The 26,204-nt window shown below is 45.5% G+C and overlaps 2 protein-coding genes and 1 long non-coding RNA gene across 4 annotated transcripts in view; 2 read left to right on the plus strand and 1 right to left on the minus strand.

The window, feature by feature from the left end:
- On the plus strand, nucleotides 1-7,004 carry LOC127690628 (uncharacterized). The gene is made up of 4 exons (XR_007979178.1): nucleotides 1-77; nucleotides 5,351-5,420; nucleotides 5,971-6,046; nucleotides 6,746-7,004. It is a non-coding gene; the product is annotated as an uncharacterized LOC127690628 (long non-coding RNA).
- A 220-nt stretch (nucleotides 7,005-7,224) lies between these two features.
- LOC127690621 (protein polybromo-1-like) overlaps nucleotides 7,225-26,204 on the minus strand; it is a 131,136-nt gene continuing 112,156 nt past the window's right edge. Inside the window, exon 11 of one of the 2 annotated variants that reach the window (XM_052190166.1) lies at nucleotides 7,225-7,260. In XM_052190166.1, the coding sequence (XP_052046126.1) occupies nucleotides 7,246-7,260 (15 nt within the window). In that variant the 3' untranslated portion in view covers nucleotides 7,225-7,245. The remainder of the gene's footprint in view (nucleotides 7,261-26,204) is intronic. The other variant, XM_052190168.1, reaches the window with a different exon arrangement.
- Nucleotides 23,756-26,204, plus strand: part of LOC127691107 (anthrax toxin receptor-like) — a 51,116-nt gene continuing 48,667 nt past the window's right edge. Inside the window, exons 1-2 of the mRNA XM_052190695.1 lie at nucleotides 23,756-23,827; nucleotides 25,601-25,860. Of these exons, the coding sequence (XP_052046655.1) occupies nucleotides 23,756-23,827; nucleotides 25,601-25,860 (332 nt within the window). The remainder of the gene's footprint in view (nucleotides 23,828-25,600; nucleotides 25,861-26,204) is intronic.

Raw genomic sequence — 26,204 nt, forward strand, 5'->3', positions numbered from 1 at the left:
CTAAGAGGCCTAGTCTGATCATTGCTGTCATTTGCGGGGAAATGACACCAGAAGTACTGAAGGAATCTAAGGATGAGGTGAGTCTGGCCCATCCCCCCCCCCAAGCACTTTGTACATTGTGACTCTTTAATCAATACCTCCTTTCTCTTAGGCTGATAAAGCTCGGAGCATGGGGGCATATGTTTACTGTGTGGGTCTAGAGGACTCCGAGAGACAAAAGGTAACTTGGCCCAGATAAGCAGGGACCCTCTGAAGCCTACTAGTGAAAAAATCTCTGGTACAGACCAGACCTCCCAGGGGATAGTCCGCACCTGTTGGGGGGGGGGTACAAACAACAGGTCCCGCTGCAGAAACAGACTTAATGGTTGAGTAAGCTGACCTCTGACCTTAACACTTCACAGTCATCATCCCCTGAAGGCAAGTAGCTGTGTCTCACATCTAGGGACCCCCCTGTGTCCTCTGTCTCCCAGCTTGAGTTTCAAGACACCCTCTCTTTTGTAGTTGAATGAGATTGCAGACAATGAAGAAAATGTGTTCATTATGGGAGGCTATTCTAATAAGCTCCACGAGCTAGTGGACACGGTAAGCAGGCTGAACACAAGCAGTATGCATGACAGCATCTCCCTGGGCCCCCAGCGTCCTCCATGCCTATGCATGCTTCCCTTTCTCCATCAGATTGGCACAATGACCTGCCTTGAACTCAGAAGTGTGGAGCCTCTGTGCGTAGGAGGTGAGATTTGAGAAGCAGCTGCTTGCTATGTGTGATAGTGACATGTGTGTTAGTGTGGGTATGGGTGGAGGTGGTGGAGGTGATCTATGTGACATACGGTTGGGGGGCAGAGTGTGCTTGCACGGTGTGTATCAGTTTTCTATGTCCCTACTTGTGGTATGAAAATGTGTGCAGGGTCTGGGTAAGGATATGTGATGTGCACTTTTGTGCAACTTGTCTACATGGCACGTGTGTGGTACACATCATGCTGCGGTATACATTTGGTGTTTGTGTTATATGCATGTATACATGTACATTATGTGTGTGCTTTGTCTGTGGGGTGTGTGCTGTGTTATTCTAAATACATAAACTCTATGAGGTGCCCACATGTGGCATGTGGCATGGGAGGGTTTTGTGTAATCTGTGTATAGTATGTGTGGTAGGTATATATAGTGAGTATATGGGGGTATGTGGTGTATGTTGCATGTATGTTTGTAGTGTGTTTGCTATGTACCTTTAAGAAGTATGATATGTTGTATGTTTTCTAAACAGTGTTGAAGCAACTACCCATAGGATGCACAGTACGAGTGTCTTGTGTACTTATGAACTGTGTGGTGGGTTTGTGGTTTAAAGGGGGCAGGCAGATATGTTATCTCTATGACTGGTTCTAATGCAGTGTACATTTGTCAAGGGGTATGTGTCAGTGGTGGCAATGTGAGTGTGTATGCAACTGTCACCTTTTCTGTCTCAGGACAAATATTTTAGTTACACTGAGTTAAATAAACATCCATCTCCACAGCCCTGGCCGTTACAGTTATTTTAGATGCTGTATGATTTCTAGTTTTATAATATTTACATAGACGTGATAGGACATCTTGGGGGTAGTTCTCAAGTCCCATCATGCATTGTGTGCATACAGCTGGAAGGTGACATCAGACCATCAGGCATTATTTCTTGTGCAAATGCATTTCAACTATGACTCTCCATGAGGCTAAATGTAAATTTTAAGAGTATTTCCACTTGTGAAGACCTGTTGAACATCAAAAACTTATTTATTTATTTATTTATTTATTATTAGATATTTGCTTTGTTTGCATGTCAAATGGCATCTCCTTTCCTTGTTATCCCTCTGAAAACCCCCTATCCTGTCCCCCCACCTGCATGCCAATCCTCCCCCCACTTTCCTGACCTGGCATTTCCCTACACTGGGGCATAAAGCCTTCACAGGAACAATAGCCTCTCCTCTCATAGGTGTCTGACAAGGCCATCATCTGCTACATATGTAGCTGGAGCCATGGATCCCTCCATGTGTACTCTTTGGTTGGTGGTTTAGTCCCTGGGAACTCTGGGGGTACTGGTTGCTACATATTATTGTTCCTCCTGCAGGGCTGCAAACCTCTTCAGCTCCTTGGGTCCTTTCTCTCGCTGCTCCATTGGGGACCCTATGAAAATGCAAGTTGTCATTCTTCTCTTTGCCGCTGAGTAATGGTGACAAGGTGCCTCCAGACACCAGCTCAGTCACTGACCTGTTAAACTACTGGTTATCTTGTGCAAAGCTAGCACAAACAGGGTATTTGTCACTTTAGGGGAAATCCCAAGGCCTGTACTCTAAATGAAGCAGTAAGGACTGCTTCCTTGAGCTGTTTCTGGGTCAACCTGTATGCCATGGAGACTCAGGAGGGTCAACTACATGTAGCATCTGAAGTGCGTTGGGGGCCAGGAATGAACCAGTACTATCCCATGGCATCTGTCCAGATAAATGATAGAGAACCCTGCCTGCCTCCTGTGGGAATAGCTTCCAAGATACCCTCTCTGTGTCCTCTGCATATTGGACTCAAAGCCAGGGAGCAGACCCTCTGCTCTTAGAACGAGCTTGCTTATGAGCTGTGGTCTTCAGTGGGTAAGGAAGAAGGAGTAGTTGAGAACAAATATGTTGGCGTCTGGCTTTGCAGCTGAAGCAAAATAGGAAAACTCTCAGAGGGGTCAGGAGCCTCCTCTGCACTTCTTGTTTTAGCCTTATGTCTAGGGTCTCCCACTTGGAACCCTGGGAGTTTTAGGATTGGTCTCTGTGTGTGTGGTGGGTTTGGCAGGCTTATTAAATCAGGACTGATGCAGAGAGGTAATCAGCATGTACAAGGCTCCATTAAGCTACATTGGTGTAGACCCTTGGTGACATGGAAGGAGTTGAGCTGTAGAGCCCACCGATGTTGGCCCAGACATAACTGTTGCCTCTCATGGGGCCTTGGAAATCCTGTCTGGGGCCACTATAAACAAGGCAACCAGGGACATACCACCTCTACTTCATGTTTTCCTTGCAGAAAATCAACCAGTGCTCTTAAGAGGATATGGCTTTCACAATGCAAAGAATCTCAACGAAGTTATTTGTAGATTCAAGTTCAGTGACTCCACGATCGTCAGTAAGTAAACCCTCTCAGTGCCTCAGAGAAATGTATCTTCCACAGAAATCCTTCCTCTCAACCAGGCAAGCTTCCCACTAACCCATTCCTAGTGGGTACTGGGAAGCAGTACCAAGAGTGTTCACGTAGGATAACGAGCTACCACTCTTCTTATGAACATAAGAAAATAATAAAGCCCCAAGCTTCTAGGGATGGCTGGGGAATAGGCATCATTCCTTAGGGAGGCTGGGCTGACAGGGACTTGCCCTCACAGCAGCATTTGCCAAGCTTGTCCTCAGTTTGCCTCCTCTCCTGAGTCTGTGTATGGGACAATAGTTGCCAGAATCAGAGCCTAGAGGTGTACCCAGAACTCCCCCCTACACACAAACACACACACACACACACACACACACACACACACACACCCTAGACATCTGTATACAGAACAACGTAAAATGAAATTTTCTATGGCAACAGGAGTGTTGGGTTTCCTCAGTCTGTACCTTACAATATGTCTTCACTCAGCCAGACTCTACTGGGCCTCAGCCCACTCTGACTCAGAGCGGCTGGCTCGGTGAGCCAGATGTATGTGCTTTTCTCCATTCTCCAAGTAGAATGCTGGCCCAGTTAGTGCCCCTTTTTGGAGCCCTCCTTCCTACCCCGAATTCCAACCATTCCATAGATGGGAGCAAACCTTTTCTGCCCCCCTCCCAACAGATTTTAATTATAATGTTCATGACCAGACCCAAATAAGGGCTCATCATTACCTGGATCAGTTTGCTGGCCCTAAGTCCGTGGTCATACTACCTGTGAGTCCCTGAACCTTTTCTACCTTAGAGGACAAAGGGAAAGCACTATATGTGTAAGATGGAATTTTAACTTTGCATTTTATGTTCCAAGGGCTTGGGATGCTAGCATTACTCATTATGATTTCTCTAATAAAAATGATACACACTGCAAAGTAGAGAAAGAGAAATGAATCCCATTAAAACATTAGAACTTATGAATGGTAAGTGTTGTTGACACTTTCAAACATGCAACAATAAGTACTAAAATGTGGTTAAAACAACTCCAGTGAGACAGAGAAACTGCTGGTGTGAGAGATGTGTTCCCAGCAGTAGTGAGAAGTCAGGAATATAACTGGTGTCTTTCTGTTTAGATCACTGATGGGTATGTAGACTTTGCCATTAATATATCCAGGCAGCCAAATCTATAGCTGTCATAGAACATTCTAAACAGGTGAGGAGTCTGTTTGTACCAACATTTAAGAATGACCTAGAAACTTAGTTTTGGCAATAGGGAAATGTTTCCTTGTTGTCCCTGGAAGATAGGCATGGCCATTACTAGAGATAGCAAGAGTCCAGAGTCGTCTCTCAGCCTTCTCACCTAGTCTCAGGGCTGAGGTCAGCAAAGAACTTTCCGGTCTCTCTCATTGGTGGCCAGAGGGCAGCAGGTACAGAACTGTGGTTCTCAGCTTTGGGGAGGGGAAACTCAGAGGATTTCAGGAAATGGAGGTCATGACATGGAAGTGATTATCCTCCACGAAGCACAGACAGCAGGACCACCGGGGCTCTCTGAGGCCATGCAGTCCAGTCCACACAGGAGAAAACAACAACCTAAGAAGGTGGGGCGGGACAGGCAGGAAAGCTGGATTCCTTACCAGCAGAGATTGCACCCAGCCCTCTCCTCTGGACCAAGCTTAGGAGGCAAGATGAGAATGTCACGATTATAGTGCCCTTCGCAGGTTTCCACTGAACCTCTCTGCTAGCTTCCCTAGCGTAGTAGGTGGCATCCATACAATATCACCTGCCATTTATCCCAATGTCATCCCTGGCTTCTCTTAATCCAGCCTCCAAAGCCATCAGCAACAACTCTGTGGCCTCCAGTATCTGTACAGCTCCAAAAGAGTCAGAAAGTTTGGAACAAAGAAAGACCTCTCCCCACAGCTGAGCCCACCCACCCTTGCTCGTCCCTCCCTCCTCAGCAACCTTGGCAGATCCGCTGAAACTCATTCCATCCCCTGGCCTCTCCTCACTGGTCTCACTTTAAACATCAGCTCAGAGAGGATGGCCGTGATCCACAGTACAGGAGTACCAAGAACTGTGTATGACTTTGGAACAGCAGCCATCTTTCATCTGCTTCCACTCATTACCAAGATGTCAGCTCGGCTTGTCATGCATAGCTTGGGGTGGCACAGGTAAATGAGCAAAACAATTGACATTCTTCCCCATGTCACTTTCTTTAGATAAAATTCCAACTGATAAGAACTCCACTGTCATGTTTTGTCCTGCACCAAAGATAGAGCAGCCTGGACTGTAAGTACCCATATTTCTTGGCCCTATGAATCCAGAGACAATGTAGTCTTCATAGTGTACAGCATTTGGTTTCCCCTCTGTTGTAGAGCATCTGTTTGTCTGCAGGTGAGCTCTGGATGCTCTACCACCTGGCCTTGTTGGTGATCCCCATGGGATTGCCCAGTGCCCAGGCTCTCCTCAGAGCTGGGAGCAGAGGATGATAAACAAGAGTATTATCAAGACCTGGTGTTCCAGGCCACCTTCCAAAGCTAAGACAACAAACTTTATAAGTCCAGAGAGTCATACAGGGCATGAAGCATCACTCCCTTGTTTATAGCCTACTGCTATAATGACATCAAATGCCATGAGGGCCCTTCATGACCTGAGCCATCCACTTGGCCATAATTGCACAAGTTGACTCCTTGTGCTTTGGGCAATAATCTCTCATGGCTCACCTATCCACTCTGAGAGGCCCAAGGGTTAGAAGTCCAGGGTTGTTACCATGAAGAAAGCCCCTATGCAGGTGCTGATCTCTAAGCTGTTTCTTGTGGTCTACCTTTTTGTGCATTAGAACCATCTTAGTTGAAGTTAGCCTGAACGGAAGAGACTTCCTTGCCCACACCATCCCTGTGAATACTTCTGACTGTGTGAGTATCCCAGAGGGTTCAATAGCCCTAACTAGGGAGAGGCCCTGGGAGGATACAGATTCTCCTGGAAAGTCAAAGATGAGGAGGGGGCTAGGTGAGAGACCCAGGAGTAGCTTATGCCACACAGGCAGTCCATCCTAGTTTCTAGGACAGGAATAAGGGGGTGGGCAGGTGCCAGCCCTGGCAGCAGCTGTGGCCATCACTGCCAACCCTACATGTGGCCTGTGTTTTCAGCCAAGGTGTTTCTAAGTCACAGGGACCTCACAACAGTGCTATCTTCACTCCTTGCTCTAAGCAAGACTGTGACCCTTTGAGGAACGGCCACATGAGCTGAGGCAAGTTTCACACAGTCGAGGTGGGAGGGACGACAAGAAAGGGTCCTATGTCTTGGGAGCAAGCATCAGCCTGGCCTTCTCTCAGAGATTCTGTAGTCCAGCATATTGTCAGCTGAGACCACGGTGACAGCTAAGATCCCAAGAGTGCTGAGGAGCCTAGGCTGTCCTCGCCTGGGTTCAGAGCATGGCCTTGGAGCAAGAGACCTGCTCTCAAACCCTTCTGTGGAACCTTGATGCCAGGTAATTTAGGAGAATGGAGAAGAGGCAGAGAGATGGCATGCACTGGGCATCCAGGAAGGGGGCTTCTTGGTGTTCCACATTAAAGCTAGGGTGTTGCTAAGGGAAGTGATCTTCTCTCCCACAGATACCAGTGACCACCACTCCTGCCCCTGAAACCTCTACCCTGCCAACAATTCTGACAGCTTCACCAAAAAGCCCTATCCCCAAAACTACTGTCCCCCATATTATACTCCCCCCTCTTCTACCTCCACCCCTGCCTCTGCCTTCACCAGCCATTGTGCGTCCGCCAGCTGAGCCAAGCAAAGAAGTTTTGCTCAGCACTGTGGTCCTGCTCCTGATGCTGATCCCTGTGGTGCTGTGGTGGGTCTGGTGGCTGTGCTGCACACCGGTGAGTGCTCAGTACCCACCCAGGGACAGGAATCTGGGACAACAACACCCACCGGGACACTTGCAGCCTGCTGAGGCAGGTGCTGAGGATTCTCCAGGGGCTTCCTAGGGGTCAGGTGGAGCTCTCCGGCACAGTAGCAGGATGCGAAGTGCTTACCTTTGTTCCCCAGGGACCATTCTCTGTCCTTTCCCACAGATGAGGGTCGTGTGTTGTGACACAGTTACAACAGAACTGTGTTAGTCACTCCTGTACTGCAACAAAATGCGTGAAATAACCAACTTTGAAAGAAGAAAGTTCTATTTCCCACTCACAGATTTTGAAGGTTTTAGTTCTTAGTGTCCCATCCCTTTGAGCCTGTGGGAAAGCAGCGTATTGTGATGAGATTGTGGGGCAAGGAAGTCCACACCTCATCTCTAGCTCTGAAAGAGGAAGAAGTATTCTAAGACACACTGCTGAGGATTCACTTCCTCCAAAGGGTCCTCCGATGTCCACCCTAGGCTGCAACACCTCCATACAGCACATAGGCTGGGATCAAGACTTTAACACTCAAGGCATCTTGGGAAGTTTCCAAACCATAACAGTACATCTCATTCTGTCTGTTTCACCCTCTAGCCTGTCAAGGCACTGCCAGCACCTGCACCACAACCAACGGTGAGTCATTCTTTGTATCCTGATAAGGTCACATTTCAGAGATGTGATGACCAATAAAATATGTCATTGTCGGCCTGTACCCAGGGCCTCCTCCTACCTCAGCAAACACAACGAGGTGAAGAATCTGCAAAGGCTGGGGGTCTCTCAGTATCACCTGATAATGAACATTCCTAGAACCTTCTGATCTAGACCATGGTCAGACAACCAGTATGAACGGCTGCTGTTACTGCTTCAGAGGCTTTCAGGAGACTCCTGAGAATTCTGATTGATACTGAGTCGGCTGAGAGCAGAGCCTTCTGAAATGAGCCCTGCGTCTCATCTCCAAGATAGGGTGTCTCCTGGCTCCTATGGCTGTCTTCATCTCTGTCTCCTGGCAGGGTAGAAGGGTTGGCTGGGATCAGCTTAGGGACTGAGGGATAAGGAGAGTGAATGAGTCCCAGATGGCCCCGTGCTGTGAGGGATATCCCCAGGGAAACACATGGACAACACGGGTAAGCACCTGCAGCTCCCATCAGGTAAGGACCAGAAGTTGTAGAGAGGCTGGGGCAGGTGGAGCCTGGGTTTGGGCTCAGATGGGAGCAGCCTCCCTGTCTTGGTTGGACTGTGCTGGCTGCAGAGTGGCCTGGGTGAGGATGTCTATGCAGAAGCCAGAGACAGATGGAAGGGACAGTTACCTGCTAGTGCTGGCCCACTGTGCAGCAACCAGACCAGACTTCTGCCAGCCAGGCTGACGCAGGAGAGCCAAGGTCTCAGAAGGAGGCTGTTATTACTTTGAGAAGCTCCGTATATGAAAACTGGGGGGAGGGGACACTCTGCTTTTCTCCCTGGGGAAGACGTCCCCATGGTGTGGGATACATCTTTTCTTTCATCTCCAAACCCAAAGGCCCCACAGTGCCAGGTGTTGTGCAGGGCACACAGTGCCCCTGTTCTAGAAGTGGCAAAGCTCAGACAGGTTTTTCTCCCTTCTACCAGCCCCAGAAGGAAGAAAAGACCCGTCCTCCAGTGCCTCCCCCAGCTCCACCACCACCACCACCACCACCACCACCACCACCACCACCACCAGTGAATGCGCCCCCCATTGTGATCATCTGCCGCTGTAACTGCTGCAATGTGTGTGTGAGAACAGGTATAGAGGTAAGAGCCCTGTGAAGGCTGGGATCCAGGCTGGGTTCAGGGGCCCAAGCACACCTAGGTCTGACAGCAGAGGTCTGGGTGTCAGAGAGAATACACCTCTTGGGACAGGTCTGGATAGATATGCTCACAAGGTAACATCCAATGCCTGTGGAAGAGATACACAGAAGCCCACACTACCTGAACTCTCCAAATAATTGAGTCTCCCTTTGGCACTATGTAGGTGTTAGGGCAGTAGCCACTGAGTGCTCTAATTGGCCAATCCCTGGTCCTCAGAGCCATGGTTCCAGACATTGTTCTTTAGACAATGTTCCAGTCATGGGAAACAGTGTCTCTGACAGTACCCTTAGAATGTGAGTAAGCCAAGACACGCTGAACAGAGGCTCATGAAGCCAGAGATGATAAAAACATAAAGGACCAGCCCTGCAAAACCTCTACCCACTGCAAAAATTGGTAATAAGCCTGTGTCCCGGGACCTCTTCATACACAAGGAGGGAAAGATCTGGCCTGCACGATTCTGCTTCATGCTGAGATGGGCCAGCCCGAAAGGGGGCTGTCAAAGGCTCTACCAAGCATAGCAAACTCCTTGTGTGTCATCAAACTCTGGAAAGCTGTCATTAAGCCTGAGGTCCCCTTCTTTCCCCAGAAGATCTAAGTCCTTCATGGGGAGGGGGAAACCATCAGAGCAGCACCCTGGGGCCTGGACAGAGAGGACCTATGAGACCAGCACTTAGGAAATAAGATACCCAGTTTCTATCCTGCTTTGTTCTCTCCCTCAACATTTACTCTCTGAGGGGAACCCGTCCTCCCATTTTGAGAGCCTTAGGTTCCCCATAGTTGTCCAGGCCTGCCTTGTCTTTCCCACACTCGTGGGTGGCCACAGAGAGGTCAATCCGCACCTTCCAGAGAGGGAGGATGCCTCTGTCAATTACAGGGCCTAGCCTGAAGGGCCTGGCCCCACCCACTCAGGGCCTTTGACACCTAGCTGTAGAAGCTAGGCATGGGGTGCTCACCATAAGGGCCATGGATCTTTAGGCCTCTCTGCCATCCTTTTCTCTCTGCCCTTCATAAACTGAGAAAAGCCCAAGACGTGCGACCTGATGCTAAAGAGCCTCCCAGGTGGCTCTTGGATGTGGTCCTTTGAGAGCCATGGTTGATCACTGGGCCACAAAGACTGGCTGGTAGGCATGATTGACAGTGCTGGGTTACCATCTCTGATATGCTTGCCAGATAATAGAAAACCCCAGCTACGACTTAACCTTGTACTCGCCCCCAGTTCCTGTCCCAGGGTATATGCAGTCTTCAACCGCTGACCCTATCCCAAGATTTTGCATTTGGAAGTCTGGAGTAGAAATCACTTTGGTTTCTAAGCCCTTTTTTAGTATGTAGCTCTTCCTCTTCCTGCAAAGTGAGCAGGACAGAGCCCTCCAGCCTGTATCCTCACCAGGAAACTCTTGGCATCCTCTCCTTGTGCTCCTCCCATGTATCCCCTTGGGTTGCATAGGGCCCCTCACCCAGTCTCCAACACGCCTTTCTATACCCTAGTCCTTAACTGAGCTACAGAGTCCCTTCTGCCAGGTAAGAGCAAGAGCCATTGGTCCCAAGTATCCACATCTGACAGACTTCAGCCTCTAGCACTAAGCCTAGCAGTCTAGTCTAGGGAAGAGAAGACCCTTCCTCCAGGTCCACCCTGTGCTGATGCTGGCACCAACCCTACCCCTTGAGCAGAAACTGCAGGTGCCCAAGCCACACCTTTGTGCCCTCATCTTTGTTGTCTCCCTGCAGGGGCTGTACACCAACCTTGGCCTCCTGAAGGACCTCTGTTCTCGAGTTCCCCGCACCTCTGAGACACACTTCTTCCCACCCAAGGAGTACCTGTGTCTGCCCTCCTGCTCCCAGTGCCACCATCTCCAACACAGTCATCCCAGGCTACTTCCTTTGCTCCCTCCTCCTGCCCAGGTGTCTCCCAAAGCCTGCTTGTAACTTCATGCAGCAGGCCCATGCAGCAGACCCATGCAGCAGACCTCCCAGACATTACAGAATCAAGAGTGAGAGGTCTTTCTTTGCTGCTAATTCAGACCCATGTATCTGTTCTTGGATTTTAATTTTAAAAGAGTTGGACTTATTCGTTTGTTTGGGGTTTTTTTGGTTTTTTGTGTTTTTGCTTTTGTTTTTTCGAGACAGGGTTTCTCTGTGTAGCCCTGGCTGTTCGGGAACTCTCTCTGAACACCAGGCTGGCCTTGAACTCAGAAATCTGCCTCCCTCTGCTTCGGATTACAGGCGTGCTGGGATTACAGGCGTGCGACACCACTGCCCTGCGGACTTTTTCTTATTAGGAGGTTTGTCATGCAAAAGTAAACCTCAAATGTGTTTCTGGGGCACCTGGAAGGACAAAACTTCACGGTGTCATGTGGCTAGGTATAGATGAGTTCTACAGATTTGTCACCAGAGCCGTGACACACCACAGGTTTTTAAGACAAGCTCTATATGAAGAACAATCATAAAATCATCCTGCTTTATCCTGAGAGTAAACTTCACAGCTGTGGAAGTATTCCTGGGGCTCTAGGTATATATCTAGCTTTTTAGATTGGCCAGGGGGATCCCAAACTCAGGTCCTTGTACTTAACTACCTGAGTCACTTTCTAGCCCAGTGGTTCTCAACCTATGGGGCATGACCCCTTTGGGGATCACATATCTGACATCTGGCATATCAGACATCTATATTATGATTCATAACAGTAGAAAATTACAGTTATAAAGTAGCAACAAAATAATTTTATGGTTGGGGTCTCCACAACATGTGGTGTAGGAACATGTATTTAAGTGTCACAGTATTAGGAAGGTAGAGAAAACTACTACCCTGTTCTAGCCCCTTGGTTACCCTTTGGCTTTGTTCTCTATATAGGGGTTTTTTTTTTTTTCAAAGAAGTTTCAAGTCACGGATATACAGAGATGTTTAACAAAGGCCAGAGTGTTCTTACTCCACAGTCAGACAGGAAGAAGGGTATAATATAAAGGCTTATGGAGTCTGGCTGGCAAGTGGCAGGGCCCCATGTGTAGTCCTATGGGGCAGAGTCCAGAGAGAAGGGACACAGGCATCCCTGGAGTGTATTCACCCTGAGAACATCACCCAAGATGACATATAGGCGTGCCCACATGCAGCCACATGCAAGCTTACAAAGGCTCTCTGGACATTAGATCCCTGGAAACCCAGAGAATAAATATTCATGATACTTATGATGCCAAGAAAAATGTAGGCATGCAAGAGAAATTTCATCTATTTCCCTAGAAGCAGTGTGTGTTTGTGACTATCTCTACCTGGTAACTTTTCTGTGTCTGAATAAGGCTCAGTCCACACTTCTCTGAAGCTCTCCATGTAAATAGTTCTTGTATCCTGCCCTTCTCTAATCTGGGATCCCACCTAGCACATGCCAATCCAGCTTGCTAATTCACTGACAGTGAAAGGCCGGTTCATAAACACAGAGGGAGCCTTTGTGCTCTAGCTTCCATGACTTAGAGTCGCAGCCCTGCCTGGGGAAGAGCATTGCTCAGGAGCCGTAGGACTTCAGGAGAAAGTTTTCTCCTCTTGGGCCATCCACGGGGACCTTCACCAGACTCTGCGGTGATCAGTGTCAGAGACAAGGGGGAAGAGCAACATCACCAAGTCCCCCTTGTCACTCCCTCCCTGGGGAAAAGGAAGATGGGGTACAGCTGCCACTTAGCTGACCAGCAAGGAGAGTGTGTGTTGTTCAACTCTCCGTTGAGCCTCAGCCCCCACGTCTTAGAAATAAGCAGGACATTTTCAGATAAGTCTCACCTTGGAGCATCACCAAACCAAAATAGAGAAGGTTGATTCTTAGCCTTGACCAGGATAAGAGCAAGATCCCATGACTGAATGTCATCTGAATCATATGATGAGGGATCCTTAGAAGAGTCACAATGAGCCAGGATGGGCAAAAGAATGAGTAGCCTCCACATGGACTGCCAGGCACACTTCCTACAAAAGAAGGAACAGGCGGTGCATGACTGGCTGGAGAATAGGTTCTGTTCCCTTCTATACTGACCCGAGCACAGCTTGCATGCCAAGCAGATTCAAAAACAGCTGACTAGATGAGCCTTCCAGGGACCCTCTCAGTGTATGGGGCCCTCAGGGATTCAGCAGGAACAGGAACGGAAGGTTTTCCTTGACACCTACTGAGCAGCCTGGCTCCTGCAGATGTCTGAAAGTCTAGTCTTTACTGTGAGCAATTCCAAGACCCTCAGCTTTCTGTCTGTCTGAGCCCAACTTCCCTGGTCCAAGGCTACCTCTCAGAGACGGAATGCATGGCCACAGAGGATGTATGGATTTTAAGGAAGAAAATCCCTTCCCTCTCTGGCTTCATGCACTGGCTGGTTTTGTGTCAACTTGACACAGGCTGGAGTTATCACAGAGAAAAGAGCTTCAGTTGGGCAAGTGCCTCCATGAGATCCAGCTGTGGGGCATTTTCTCAATTAGTGATCAAGGAGGGAGGGCCCCTTGTTGGTGGTACCGTCCCTGGGCTGGTATTCTTGGGTTCTATAAGAGAGCAGGCTGAGCAAGCCAGGGGAAGCAAGCCAGTAAGAAACATCCCTCCATAGCCTCTGCATCAGCTCCTGCTTCCTGACCTGCTTGAGTTCCAGTCCTGACTTCCTTTAGTGATGAACAGCAATGCAGAACTGTAAGATGAATAAACCCTTTCCTCCACAACTTGCTTCTTGATCATGATGTTTGTGCAGGAATAGAAACCCTGACTAAGACACTTCAGTTTCTGATTTCCCTTCCCAGAGGCCAGAAATGCAACTCTGCCCCTGGTCAAGGGTGACTGAGCACTGGTGAAACAGGTCTCACACCAACCTCAGCCAAGTCAAAAGACAAGGAGGATTCTCTGCCTTCTCTGCCAGGAAACATGCCTACTGTACCAGAGATACTACCAGCAGACATCTCTCTGATGCAGAACTGGGCACCCAGTGGCTCTTTAACACTGAGGAGAGCAATTTCCCCATTTGTTTCAATTTTTCTGTCATTTTTCACCAGACAAGGGTCATAGAGATAGCTGACTGGACACTTGCGTTCTAGGACCCGTAAATCAATATAGAAAAGTCATCAGTCATATTCCTGCCTCATCAGTATCTCTGATGTGTCCTTTACATGTCTGGGCCCAGAAAGGAACAAATGCATCCTTATATGTGATCATGCATGGACTGCTGACAGTTTCTTCATCCCACTTGAGAACCTTCCCCCATCCTGTTAATTTGAATATATCATGGTTTATTTGAGAGTGCTGGAATACAAGCCTTTATATACTACTGCAGACAGTTTTATTCCTTTATTTCCTTCCTTTCTATAGTATGTTTTTTTGTTTTATTTGTATTTTGAAATTGGTAATTAAACAAACAACTTTGGTATTCTGTGTTTCAGCATATGGGCTGTCTCTTCCCCCACAACATTAAGCTGGCTGGCAACCCCCACTCTTCAGATGGGCTACCTCCAGCCTTTGTTCCTTGGAACAATAAGGCGCTTTCACCTTAACTACCAACATTGCCTCAAGGCTTCACCTGAGAGACCTCGCCAGGCTGAAAGCAGGCGACCCGCTGAGATCTGGAGCCTAAGACTTCTTGGCCCGGCCTTTGATGTGACCAGTGTCTGGAAGGGGTTGGGTTTTTCCCCTAAGACTATAAATCTTGACATAGAAATATTAAAGTTAGTCTTGACCGGCTTGTCGCCTTGACTCATCTCTCTCTCACCTCCCCCTTCCCGTTAACCTCAGAATTCTCTTCCAGGTAACCCAGTTCGTATGTGGCCGCTGGCGGCCTACAATGGGCATATGTAATAATATATACATTATATATATATATATATATATATATATATATATATATATATATATATCATAAACACTAAAAAATAAAGCCATGTCCCTGTGACAAGACTGAATTCTACAAGAAATAAAAGGCCTCACTCTATTATTTCTGCCAATTCCCTTCCAGAGTTACCCAGACCTACTTTTCTAGACATCTTCACTAGAAATACAGCCAGAAAATCTGATCTTAAAATAAAATATTTTCACAATGGCCCTAATACCTAATTTGAGCACAGAAACATTAATTCCAGCTACCACAGTTATGTGATATTTTAAAATGCTCTGTCTCACCAAGAAGTTAAAATGTGTTACTTAATGTGTGTGAATGTGTCTAAATGTCTCCTAACATGTATATTGTCAGTGGCATTCACAAACAATTAGTGTCATTTTCTTCCAGTCACACCTAAAGGTCTCAAGTGCACAGCCCCGGCCTCCTAGGTATCTTCTTCTCATGCCCCATCCCCTTCTGTGTCTCCCAACTTAACACTGCACACCAGCCTAGGAGATGGGTGTGGATGTTCATCTCCTAAGGCTGATGCAAGGGTCATCTTCCTGGTGTGCTGTGGATGCCTTCTGTGAGGGTGAGAGTCAATCAGGGCCACCTCTCTAAAACCAAGTATTTTCTTCCCACTCAACTTGAAAACTTGATCATTTGTCCTCATTTTTCCATAATGGCTACCGAACATGTTACATCTCCAGATGTTTGGAAATGTCTGTTAGGGAAAGATCTGTGGCTGGTGTGTGGTTCTTAGCCTAGCACCCAGCACACACCCTGGTTGAGATCAGAGATGGAGTCATTTATGGATGGAAATGAAGCCCAGAAAGTCAGAATTCACACAGGCAGAGAAGTAGGTAGCTGAGGGGTTAATTGAGAGGGATTGCCCCAGCCCATGCCTTCTGGGTTCTGCACAGCAGATATAGTCCCAGTGGCAGCACAGGGCACACACAGCCCACAAGTCTCTGAATTTGGCCCAACCCAGCAGCCATAACCCACTTGCAAGGAGAACAGTTCAGGCACCGGGACTGGAGCCTCTGCGGCTCACACTTCCAAAAGTCTGTAATCTGTAGCCCTGCACCTAAAATGGTGCCAGACTGGGAGGCACACAAGAGAGACCACCAAACCACCGTCAAGCCAAGTCTGCAGCCTGCAGCTCCTGAGGTCGGAAGTCTGCAGCCTGCAGCTCCTGAGGACTGTCTCCTGCTGCCTGGGTCAGCTGTCTGTAACTGAAGCCAGGCTTCAGGTGCCTGTGTAAGGGTGGGACACTTGTCTGGTCCATCGTTGCTGGAGATTACCTTCTGCCTGGAGCCAGCCCCAGCAGAGATGTTTCTTTCTTCTTGGTTCTTCTTGAGGCAGCGGAGCGGGGAAGAGCATCTGCAGGGGCAAGACTCTGTCTTACGAACTTCTGGGGTAAGACTTTGTCTTATGGAAAATTTAGGATTGCTGTATAATAAAAAGTTTACTTATCTAAGTTTAAGTTACTAGGCTAACTTAGCTGACCTGCCTTCTGTGTTCTTCTGAAGCCAGAGATTACAGTCTCAGGCATTTAACACCTCATCCTAAAACAGCAGGAGATTAAGTAAAGGATTAGTTGCTAGAGCCTTTTCCCTATTGTCCAGATGCCTCTTGCTTGTCAGTCTAGGGGGAAGTTAGGAACAATAAACTTCTATTGAACTAGAAGAGAATAACACTTGCGGAAAGAAAAACTTCTACATAAGTGAATATGCATAATCTCACATAAATTCATACATACAGCTTCATACATATTTTCACGCAGTCAGTTGGGCCCAGCTTGCATGCGTTCTCACAATTTCATATTTACACACACACATGCATACATTCTCACAATTACATGCTTACACACACATCCATACTTACAGCATATGGAGCAAAAGACCAAGCACCGGTGCAGAAAGAACTCACTCAATCTGGATGAAAGATGGATTCCAATATTTATTGCATTGAGAAAGAAAAGGTGTTACAGACCGTGGGTCTGCTTAGGGATATCCAGGGTCCTCTGGTCCAGGAAGGCACAGGTCCGGCTGAGATGACAGACAGAACAAACCACGCACACACAGAGGCGGTTTGAACTGAATGTATTTTGGGGGCCATAAGGCAAGGATTTTTATACAGGAAGAGTTGGTATTACCATATCAAAAGATGTAGCCAGTGAGGCAGGCACAATTATCATAGCCATTTGGTACAAGGAAATGCAACATCAGGAACAAAGTTTCTCAAGAAACAGATACAGAGGATCAATTTACAGATGCCATCAAACCTCCTGATTAGAATACAGAGTCACTCATAGTTTACAGCAAACCTTCAAAGAGTTTGAAGTTTCTTATACCACCTGGGCCTTAACAAGTTCTTGTGAGAAATCCTTATCTAACATTTAGCCTTTTATCTTGTGAAACAAAACTTCCCGAGTAAATTAATGCTTTCAGTACCAGAGTGCCCGAGCCATCCTCATATACATACGCGCAGCCATAAAAACCTACATGTGGTTGGAAGGTAGTAATTATGTAAACAACTATGAGGCAAGGCACTGAAATTCTAAAATGGGAGTTGGTGGTCAGTGAGTCGACTTCAAAGACCGGATTATCAGCCAGGCCTTAGGAATCCAGGTGAGAAGAGAAAAGGAGGAAGTCAGGGCAGACTGCTACTTGGGAACTAAGGGCTCATTTTAAATAGCCAGAAAGTAAGAGAGTACAGTAAATTGCCAGGTGAGATTATCAGCTTCCACAGCTTCCAGAGAGTTCCGTTCTTCCCAGGAGGCATTTCTTTTCCGCCTCTGTCTGTAAAATATCATTTTTACAGACATCCCTGGGCCACCGTGGCTTCTCTCCCTTTTTTGTTTAATAATGGAAGCGCATATATATCTCTTTTGGCAGTAGAGATGGAGGAAAAGATTAGTCTGAAAATGAGTGGAAGAATCAGAAGAAGAATTATTATTCTGACAATAACAATCTAATGTAACCAACTTACGGGATTCAAAGGCCGTAGGCTGGAAGAAATAGATTGAGCTAGGCCCTCCAAATCATCATGTGCCTTGCTCATGGCTGAAATTTGGGTTTTGAATTGAGCCATGTCATGAGTAATATTATTATCCTTCCAGACTCCCAATAGATGATTTTTAGTAAGATTCCAATTATGGTGCTTATCATATGCTAATGGTGTTACGCATACGTACCGAAAATTGGCGTGGCACTTGGTAGAAAGCCGAACCTTTATGTTTTCTATCTCTTGTCCTATATTCCCTAACACATGATTCTAAAGGAATAGCTTTTGATACCTTTACCAAAGTTTTATTATTATAAACAACTCTTAAAATCTTTATTTTAATCTCCCACAAACTTTCTATGGTATGGGGGCTCTTTCACTGGTGGCATCTCATCTGGATCATCAGAAAGAAAAGTTTTATAAGCAGTGGGAAGACAGCTCCTGGGAACTATACATGTCAAATTAACATAATTTGTAAGTCTATATGTATAGAAATTAATCATATAATGTAAGGAAAACAAACTCAAGAGTCTGTAGCTGCTTTTGAGCAGCCACCAACTCTATAGCCTCTTTCATCAAATTTATTTAGCTGCATCCACGTAGGTAGTCTCTTCGGAGCCAGCGAAAGCCCACGCAGTCTTCTCTGTCAGCTCAGGTTGTACAGGTCGGTCTAGGATTCAGACCTTTGGAGCCAGCATTCTGTGAAAAGAACATATGCATATCTCCTCTCGGAGGTTATAGTGTTGTCCACTCTCTGAAGTTTATCATTTGCTTTAAGTTGCATTCCTAAACAACTCGAGTCTGGATTGACTTGGCCGTCGGGCGGCGGGAGGGAGCCTTTGCTACTGTCTCTTTAAGAAAATTAAACCACCTTTTTTCTAGCCAGGCTTGCTGCTTGGCTTGGCTTAACTCCGCCTCCCGCACGAATTAAGAGATTGTTAGAAGGCTATATTTGAATTGTATGAGTCTGCCAAAATAGTCTCTTGGTCAGAAACTCATGCTTTGTCTTAATTAACTAGTTGGATTATTTTGATCTTTACTAGTTTAAAATTGGCTGTTAGATGCCATTGAGGCCTCACAGAAAAACGCCTCACAGAAAAAAAAACTGCACCCCTCTGGGTGGAGCTAGGGCCCATATTGGCCATAGCTTTTTTAACTTTTATAATTCTTAAAATTATCTTAATTATAAAAATATGTTAAGGATCATAGGCCTTTAACCAGACTGCAAACTGTAGCCAATGGCACATTGGCAATTTTTTATTGTAACTCTTAATATTTTTTTTATAATATTAGAGCATAGCTATAAGTTTGGAAGCAAAACCAAACTTTAAACAATCTATTTTCTTTAAAAATTAATGGCAAACATATTATTTCTACACCTTAAGATTTGTCTGCCAGTTTTTATGTTTAAATGTATGACAATATAATTAATTGAAAAGACTTTATTTTATATTTTATTTTTTATAAGTCTAATTTTTAGGTTAAGATTTACACAAAGCATCATGCCAATTTAAAAGCATCTTAGAGGCCTGTATTTCCTGGGTTGCATCATGTCACATGATTAAGATGGCTATAACTTTGAGCTATCAGTTCTAAACTGACTTTTTGTTATCAACATTATACCTTTTAAATCATGTCTAATAACTTATAGGCTAACACTCTATATATAGTCAAGACATGTAAAATATACTTATACCTTTAAGACCAATTATAAACATGAATAAAATGATTACATGAATTTCATAAACTTAAACCAAACAATTTTTTTCTTTTGGCTGTAATTTTGATAGAATAAAAAGCATTTTTGAATCAAAAACCACAATTGTAGAGATTTTTCTTTTGGTGAAACAACCATTAACCCATTTGTCCTAGACCTGAGGCTGCTAGCTCTTTTTTAAAAGTAGCTTTTTCTCTAACTATATTTGACTCCTTGCTAAATGTGGGACACTTTAAATTAGCCTCCACTGTGTAAATTGTGGCTAGATTAACAGATAGACCGCCAATAGATGAAGTTTTTACCATTTTTTTTAAAACACGAAACAAACAAACAGTCATTCACACAAATACACGAATAGGACAAAAACATACATGTAGACATGGTGCACCAAGGACAGACGATGATACATAGAAAAGAAGCATGTTTGCTATGCAATTAAACCCATTTACCTTTTTTTTTATGTTTTTAGAATTTTTTGTTTTGAGTCATAACTTGGAGACGTAGTATTAGTGTCTCCCCATAGTAGTTGAAATAAGGGCCTAATTTTTCTGTTATGATTTTAAAATAAGGTCTCATCCAATTAATATTTCCTAATAATTTTTGAAAATCATTTAAATTCCTTAATTTATCTATCCTGATAGATACCTTTTGTGAACCAATATAATGAATTAACTGTCCCAAATAACTTAAAGGCTTATTCTTTTGTATCTTGTCTGGGGCTATTACCAGTCCAAACCTGGTTAATTGTTTAGTCATATAGGATGATATTTCCTCATTAATTGAGGATAATTGATGAGCAATCAAAATATCAACCATATAATGGGCAATGTAGGCTTCAGGATACTTTTCCCTAATTAACATCAAAGCTTGATCCACAAATCTTTGACATAACGTCGGACTATTTTTCATCCCTTGAGGTAATACTTTCCAGTGATATCTTCTATATGGCCTCTTTAGATTTATGGCTGGTACATTAAAAGCAAATCTTTTGCAATCCTCAGGATGTAACCTTATAGTAAAAAAAGCAATCCTGCAAATCTATTACTATTATATCCCATCCCCTTGGGACTGCTACTGGAGATGGCAGTCCTGGCTGTAAGGCTCCCATGTCTACCATGGTGGCATTTACTGCCCTGAGGTCCTGTAATAACCTCCACTTCCCTGACTTTTTCTTTATTACAAATATGGGAGTATTCCAGGGACTGTTACTTTCCTCAAGATGTCCCTTTTCTAAATGTTCCTGCACAAGTTGCTCTATAGCCTGTATTTTTTCTTCCGTTAGGGGCCACTGATCAAGCCATACAGGCTCTTCCGATTTCCAACTTATCTGCATACAACAAGCCCTCAGTGGCCCCTATGAAAAATGCTGTTCACTCAGATTATCTGAGGTCACTAGTCTTACATCCATATCACTCATTATGTCTCTTCCCCATAACGAAAAGGGGAGAGAAGGGATAACATAAGGCTGAATCATGCCTGTCTTTCCCTCTAATTCCCATCTCAGGAACTGTGAGCTTGGAGCCACATTAGAGGCCATCCCTAAGCCTAGCAAAGAGGAGGAAGTCCTCTTACATGGCCAAGAGGAAGGCCAGTCTTTTCCTGCTATGCAGGTCTTATCTGCCCCTGTATCTAAAAGTCCTTGAAGCAGCTTTCCATTCACTCTGTTTTAAAAGGCCTTTCCATTCCAATATTTTGGACCCATGCCACAACATCTGTAGAGCCAAACTTCCCCTGGCCCCGCTCTTGCCTTAGGATCGGATTAGGTAAATTGAGATAGGGCAGGAGCAGAAGCTGAGCTATTCGCTGTCCTTTATGGATTTGTATAGTTTCCTTTAACGGTCTGATCATAACTTTTATTTCTCCTGTGCTATCACTGTCTATTACACCAGGTAAAATTTCAAAATTCTTCTTATAATTGGAACTACGGCCAATTATTAGCCCTACCGTTCCCTGTGGTAAAGTCCCCAAGGTAGAGGTAGAAATCAAGGAGATGCCATCCCATCTAGAGAATATTGCATCTTCAGAGGAGGCTAAGTCCAGGCCAGCACTACCAGGGGTAGCTCTGGGCAAATCATATATAGTAAATTCAGGAGCCTCAGGATTCAGAGAACTCTCATTATTTTCCTCTCTTTCGAGTTTGGGGCTGAGAGGCTGCCCCTCACTTAGTTTTTTGAATTTTCCTCTTTCTTTTCCCCTGTAAGGGGCGTTCCATTCTTGTGGAACTTGGATCTACATTTATCTTTCCAATGCTTGCCTTTCTGGCAACGAAAACAAACTCCTGGAGGAGCACTCCTTCTTTTGGAGTCCCTTTTACTATCTGTTGGACATTGTCTTTGCATAGGTCCTGATTCCCCACATTTATAACATGTGGGCTGGGAGGTTCCCTTTCCTCCTTTACCATAAGTATGTTTAACAAAGGCACTGAATTTCTGTCCCTTCATAACTGCAGCATAGGCTATCCCTTGAACCACTGCTGGTAAGGCATCTATGCAGGCCTTTACATAGTCCTGCACTGTTATCGTTTCTATCTTAAATACTGAAAGAAACATTTGTTCCTGCTTTGATTCAGATTGCCCCATGTTACTACAAAACTTGATTTCTTGAACTTAATCAGTTAGTCTTTACTGGCGGGACTGCAGCTCCCTGGCAAGAGCCAGCCTGTAACCTTGAGAAAAAAGAAGAAAGAAAGAGAAAGATTACCTGCCCAAGGTCCCTGTTCAGGCGCCAGCTGTTACAGACCGTGGGTCTGCTTAGGGATATCCAGGGCCCTCTGGTCCAGGAAGGCACAGGTCCGGCTGAGATGACAGACAGAACAAACCACGCACACACAGAGGCAGTTTGAACTGAATGTATTTTGGGGGCCATAAGGCAAGGAAGAGTTGGTATTACCATATCAAAAGATGTAGCCAGTGGGGCAGGCACAATTATCATAGCCATTTGGTACAAGGAAATGCAACATCAGGAACAAAGTTTCTCAAGAAACAGATACAGAGGATCAATTTACAGATGCCATCAAACTTCCTGATTAGAATACAGAGTCACTCATAGTTTACAGTAAACCTTCAAAGAGTTTGAAGTTTCTTATACCACCTGGGCCTTAACAAATTCTTGTGAGAAATCCTTATCTAACATTTAGCCTTTTATCTTGTGAAACAAAATTTCCTGAGTAAATTAATGCTTTCAGTACCGGAGAGCCATCCTCATATACATACGCGCAGCCATAAAAACCTGCATATAGTTGGAAGGTAGTAATTATGTAAACAACTATGAGGAAAGGTACTGAAATTCTAAAACGGGGGTTGGTGGTCAGTGAGTCGACTTCAAAGACCGGATTATCAGCCAGGCCTTAGGAATCCCAGTGAGAAGAGAAAAGGAGGAAGTCAAGGCAAACTGCTATTTGGGAACTAAGGGCTCATTTTAAATAGCCAGAAAGTAAGAAAGTACAGTAAATTGCCAGGTGAGATTATCAGCTTCCACAGCTTCCAGAGAGTTCCGTTCTTCCCAGGAGGCATTTCTTTTCCGCCTCTGTCTGTAAAATATCATTTTTACAGACATCACTGGGCCACCGCGGCGAAAAGGCTTCCACCCGTTTAATGCTAAATGAATTAAATCCATGTTTGTAAGAAAAAGGCTTTGTTTCTCTTATTAAGACTAAGCCTGCCTTGTCCTTACCATGGGACCTGTCCTGTCCCATGGTAAGTAGAAGGCTGCCTGCTCCTTCTGCTCTCTGCAACATCTTTTTTCTCTTTCCCTCTGCCTCCTGCACATTGTTCACTTAGTTATTTTATGTTACCTATAGCTTCTAAGTTATTCCACTCTGCATTCTCCTTCTAATCTTGTTCTCTTCTGACTAAAATCTCTCCTCAGTTCAGTTCTTCTCTCAGCTCTGTTCCTCTCACTCAGTTCTTCTGGTCTTACTTCTCTTGTCCTCAACCCTTAAACATCTTTCAGAATACATGATGACATGTTACAAAGTTCATCATAAGTTCACACAAAATACCAAGTCATATTGAAATAGAAGTTCACAACAGAAAATGTTTACATGCATATCCATTAGGAGTAATCAACTAGTTATCATTTCTCTTCTCTACAGGTTCGTAGAAAGTTTAAAACCATAACTAAGTTATAAGTGAAGGGTTTTTTTCCCTATATAACCCATTGAGTCTGATTAGAGCTGCAGGTCCACGCGTGGGCCCCCGAGTGTGGACAGCTCTCCTCATGAAAGCATTCCTCCCTCCAGCGGCCCGCAGCTACCAATAGCACTCAATAGGAGAGAAGCTTCAGCATGTACTCAGGCCAAGCTTTGGCTCACAGTTCTGAAGACTCCTGTCAAAGATCAGGAGTTCCTACTACTTTGAGACTTTGAAAAGATGGTACTTCAGGTCAGCATCTGGTGCGGACGGTATATCGAAGAGCTAGAAAACGAAATGGAAGAGATGGAGGTCTCACCTTCCCATTGAAGGATAGGTCCTCAGGGATTAAAGATTTCCCATGAGGCTACAGTATCGATACCTTCCATCTAACCCACAACGATCTGTACAGCATCTAAGAACACATGCGTTTTTTTTTCTTTTCTTCAAAATTAAGTGGAAAAGCAAGCCGCACAGCAGACGATATTGCCACACCTGATAGAAGTCTGCTGTTCAGAATACATACAGTGTGAATGAGCAAATACGAAAAGATTGACAGCCCCAATGAAAAAAGAACATATGCACACAAACACTTCGTAGGAAGAAACAAATGCCCAGGTCACATGACCACATGGCCAGGCCCTTTAGGAATGAATAAAAGGCAGATTAAGGCCACAGTCTAAGCTATCTATTCTATAGGAAAACCCATAAAACTATGACAATAAGCCTGCCTTGAACTGTCATGAAAAATGGGGAAAGGACACTAATGTTGTAAAGCCAGTATACTAGATTTGATCAATTTCAATTCGTTACTTATGACTGTCATTATTTTAAAGGCAATAACAAAAGATTTCTGGAGACCCAGTTTATCTTGTAAAATAAAATTATCTTAAAATTAATAAGAGGGAAAGTTGTGATTCTTAAGGACTTTTATGAGCATACAGGCATAAAAGTGATCGTGGCATTTCTAAACGTGATTTCCCTTGCAGTCTGGGTGGCCTGGATTCCTTTTGAATGCGGTTGCGGGGCATCATCTCTCCACGCCATGACCCCCCTCTGCCTCTCCAGGTACTTAGATGAAGAAGGGTGACAGCACTGGGAGCGCCCACCCACACTCCTCTCTGAAGCTCCACAGCCTGGCAAAGCTCTGGCCAGAATGACACCATGCCTGGGGGAGTGATGTCATAAAGGATTCCACAGTCCTGAGCTCTCACTGAAGACGTTATCTCCTCAAGCTCTGGGCTTCCGTAAAGTCCATGCCCACTGATGCTGTGAAAGAGGCCCAAGCCACAGGGAGAGGCCACAGGTTAGGGTTTCATGACCATTCCAACTGATCCACACTCTAAAGTTCCTCAGCTCTGGTGCCACAGTGAAGAAGCTTCCAGACAATTCCAGACTTTCCTAGTCCTGGGGTATTCCCAGGTTCCCTTTTCAGGGGGACCTCCCCACGCCACCTTAATTGAGGATCTGACTCATGTAACCTAAGATCACAATAAAATGGTCGTGTTAAGTTATCAAGGTTGGGCAGCCTGTCACGACCCACCGCGGAACCTGACAACCGTACACAACCTTCATCTGCTTCTGAAATCAGATGTTGCCTGCTGCTTTCAAGACACACATTTAGCTGCCCTACGCCCCCACTTTCTATACACCCGCCCCTTAGTACTTTGACCTCTTCACCCACAATAACTGGTGAATTCAGTCATCTTTTCAGTTAACAAAATATATGGTTTCCTTGAGGTGGTCACCAAAAAATGCCCCATGAGGAGCTGCAATGTAGAAAAGGAGTCCTCATCTGAGACTCCTGCAAAGGTCCTGTGACTGACTCTTGGCATTGTCAGCATGAAGGCAATGAGCACAGGGAAAGGTCACAAAGTCACCATGTCAACCTCCCTGTCCCATCATAACCCTACAGTATTTTACCCCAAGGTAGGGAGAGGACACCCCAGAGCAGGTAGAGTGCCAGGTACAGTGCCGGCTGCCTATAGATTAGAAGCAGTGATCCTCGCCCCTAAATTTAGGCAGATATGATGAAAGAGTCCAACTGAATTTTAACAACACCTCAAGTGCTACTGAATTTTCAAGGGGTCCTGTATAGACCAATGCACAGTTCCTCCATGCCTTTTTTTGGCATTCTTTCTGCTGCTTCTCCTGCTGCTTCCTCCCACTGTAAAGGGTAGGAGCATCCGATACAACAGTCCTGGCTGGAAACTATTTCACAGCCTAGGCAAGGGATTCAGAAGTCCCCATCAAAACCAGATGGAACAAATGAGGCAGAACGTGCCCCAGGTTCAACCGGGAGACGATTGCCAAGGTGTTTTCGAACTCTACCTTGTCCTGGACAAGTAAGTTACCTTCCTGCGCTGTCCCTAGATATTCCTTGGGCATCAGTGGTTGGTCATACTTTGCAGACAGGCAAGGTCATTGTAATCAGACCTCAGGAAGTAGGCGGCCTTCAAGGACTTATTGAATGCAAGGAGACCAACAGGCCTCCTGGATGGCTCTGTCCTCATTACCTAGACTTTGATCTGGTCATCATGACCCTCAGGCCTACGGACTGCTGGGAAGTACCTTTTAACTCCTGCCAACTACCCACAGACAGACTCTACAGAGGTCACCCCTGACCCTGTGGGCACTCTCCCAGCCTTGCTGTCCAGAGTAGCCTTTGTTTACGGCCACAAGGGTGAAG

Source organism: Apodemus sylvaticus, chromosome 8, assembly GCF_947179515.1.
Source record: "Apodemus sylvaticus chromosome 8, mApoSyl1.1, whole genome shotgun sequence".
Classification (NCBI taxonomy): Eukaryota; Metazoa; Chordata; class Mammalia; order Rodentia; family Muridae; genus Apodemus; species Apodemus sylvaticus.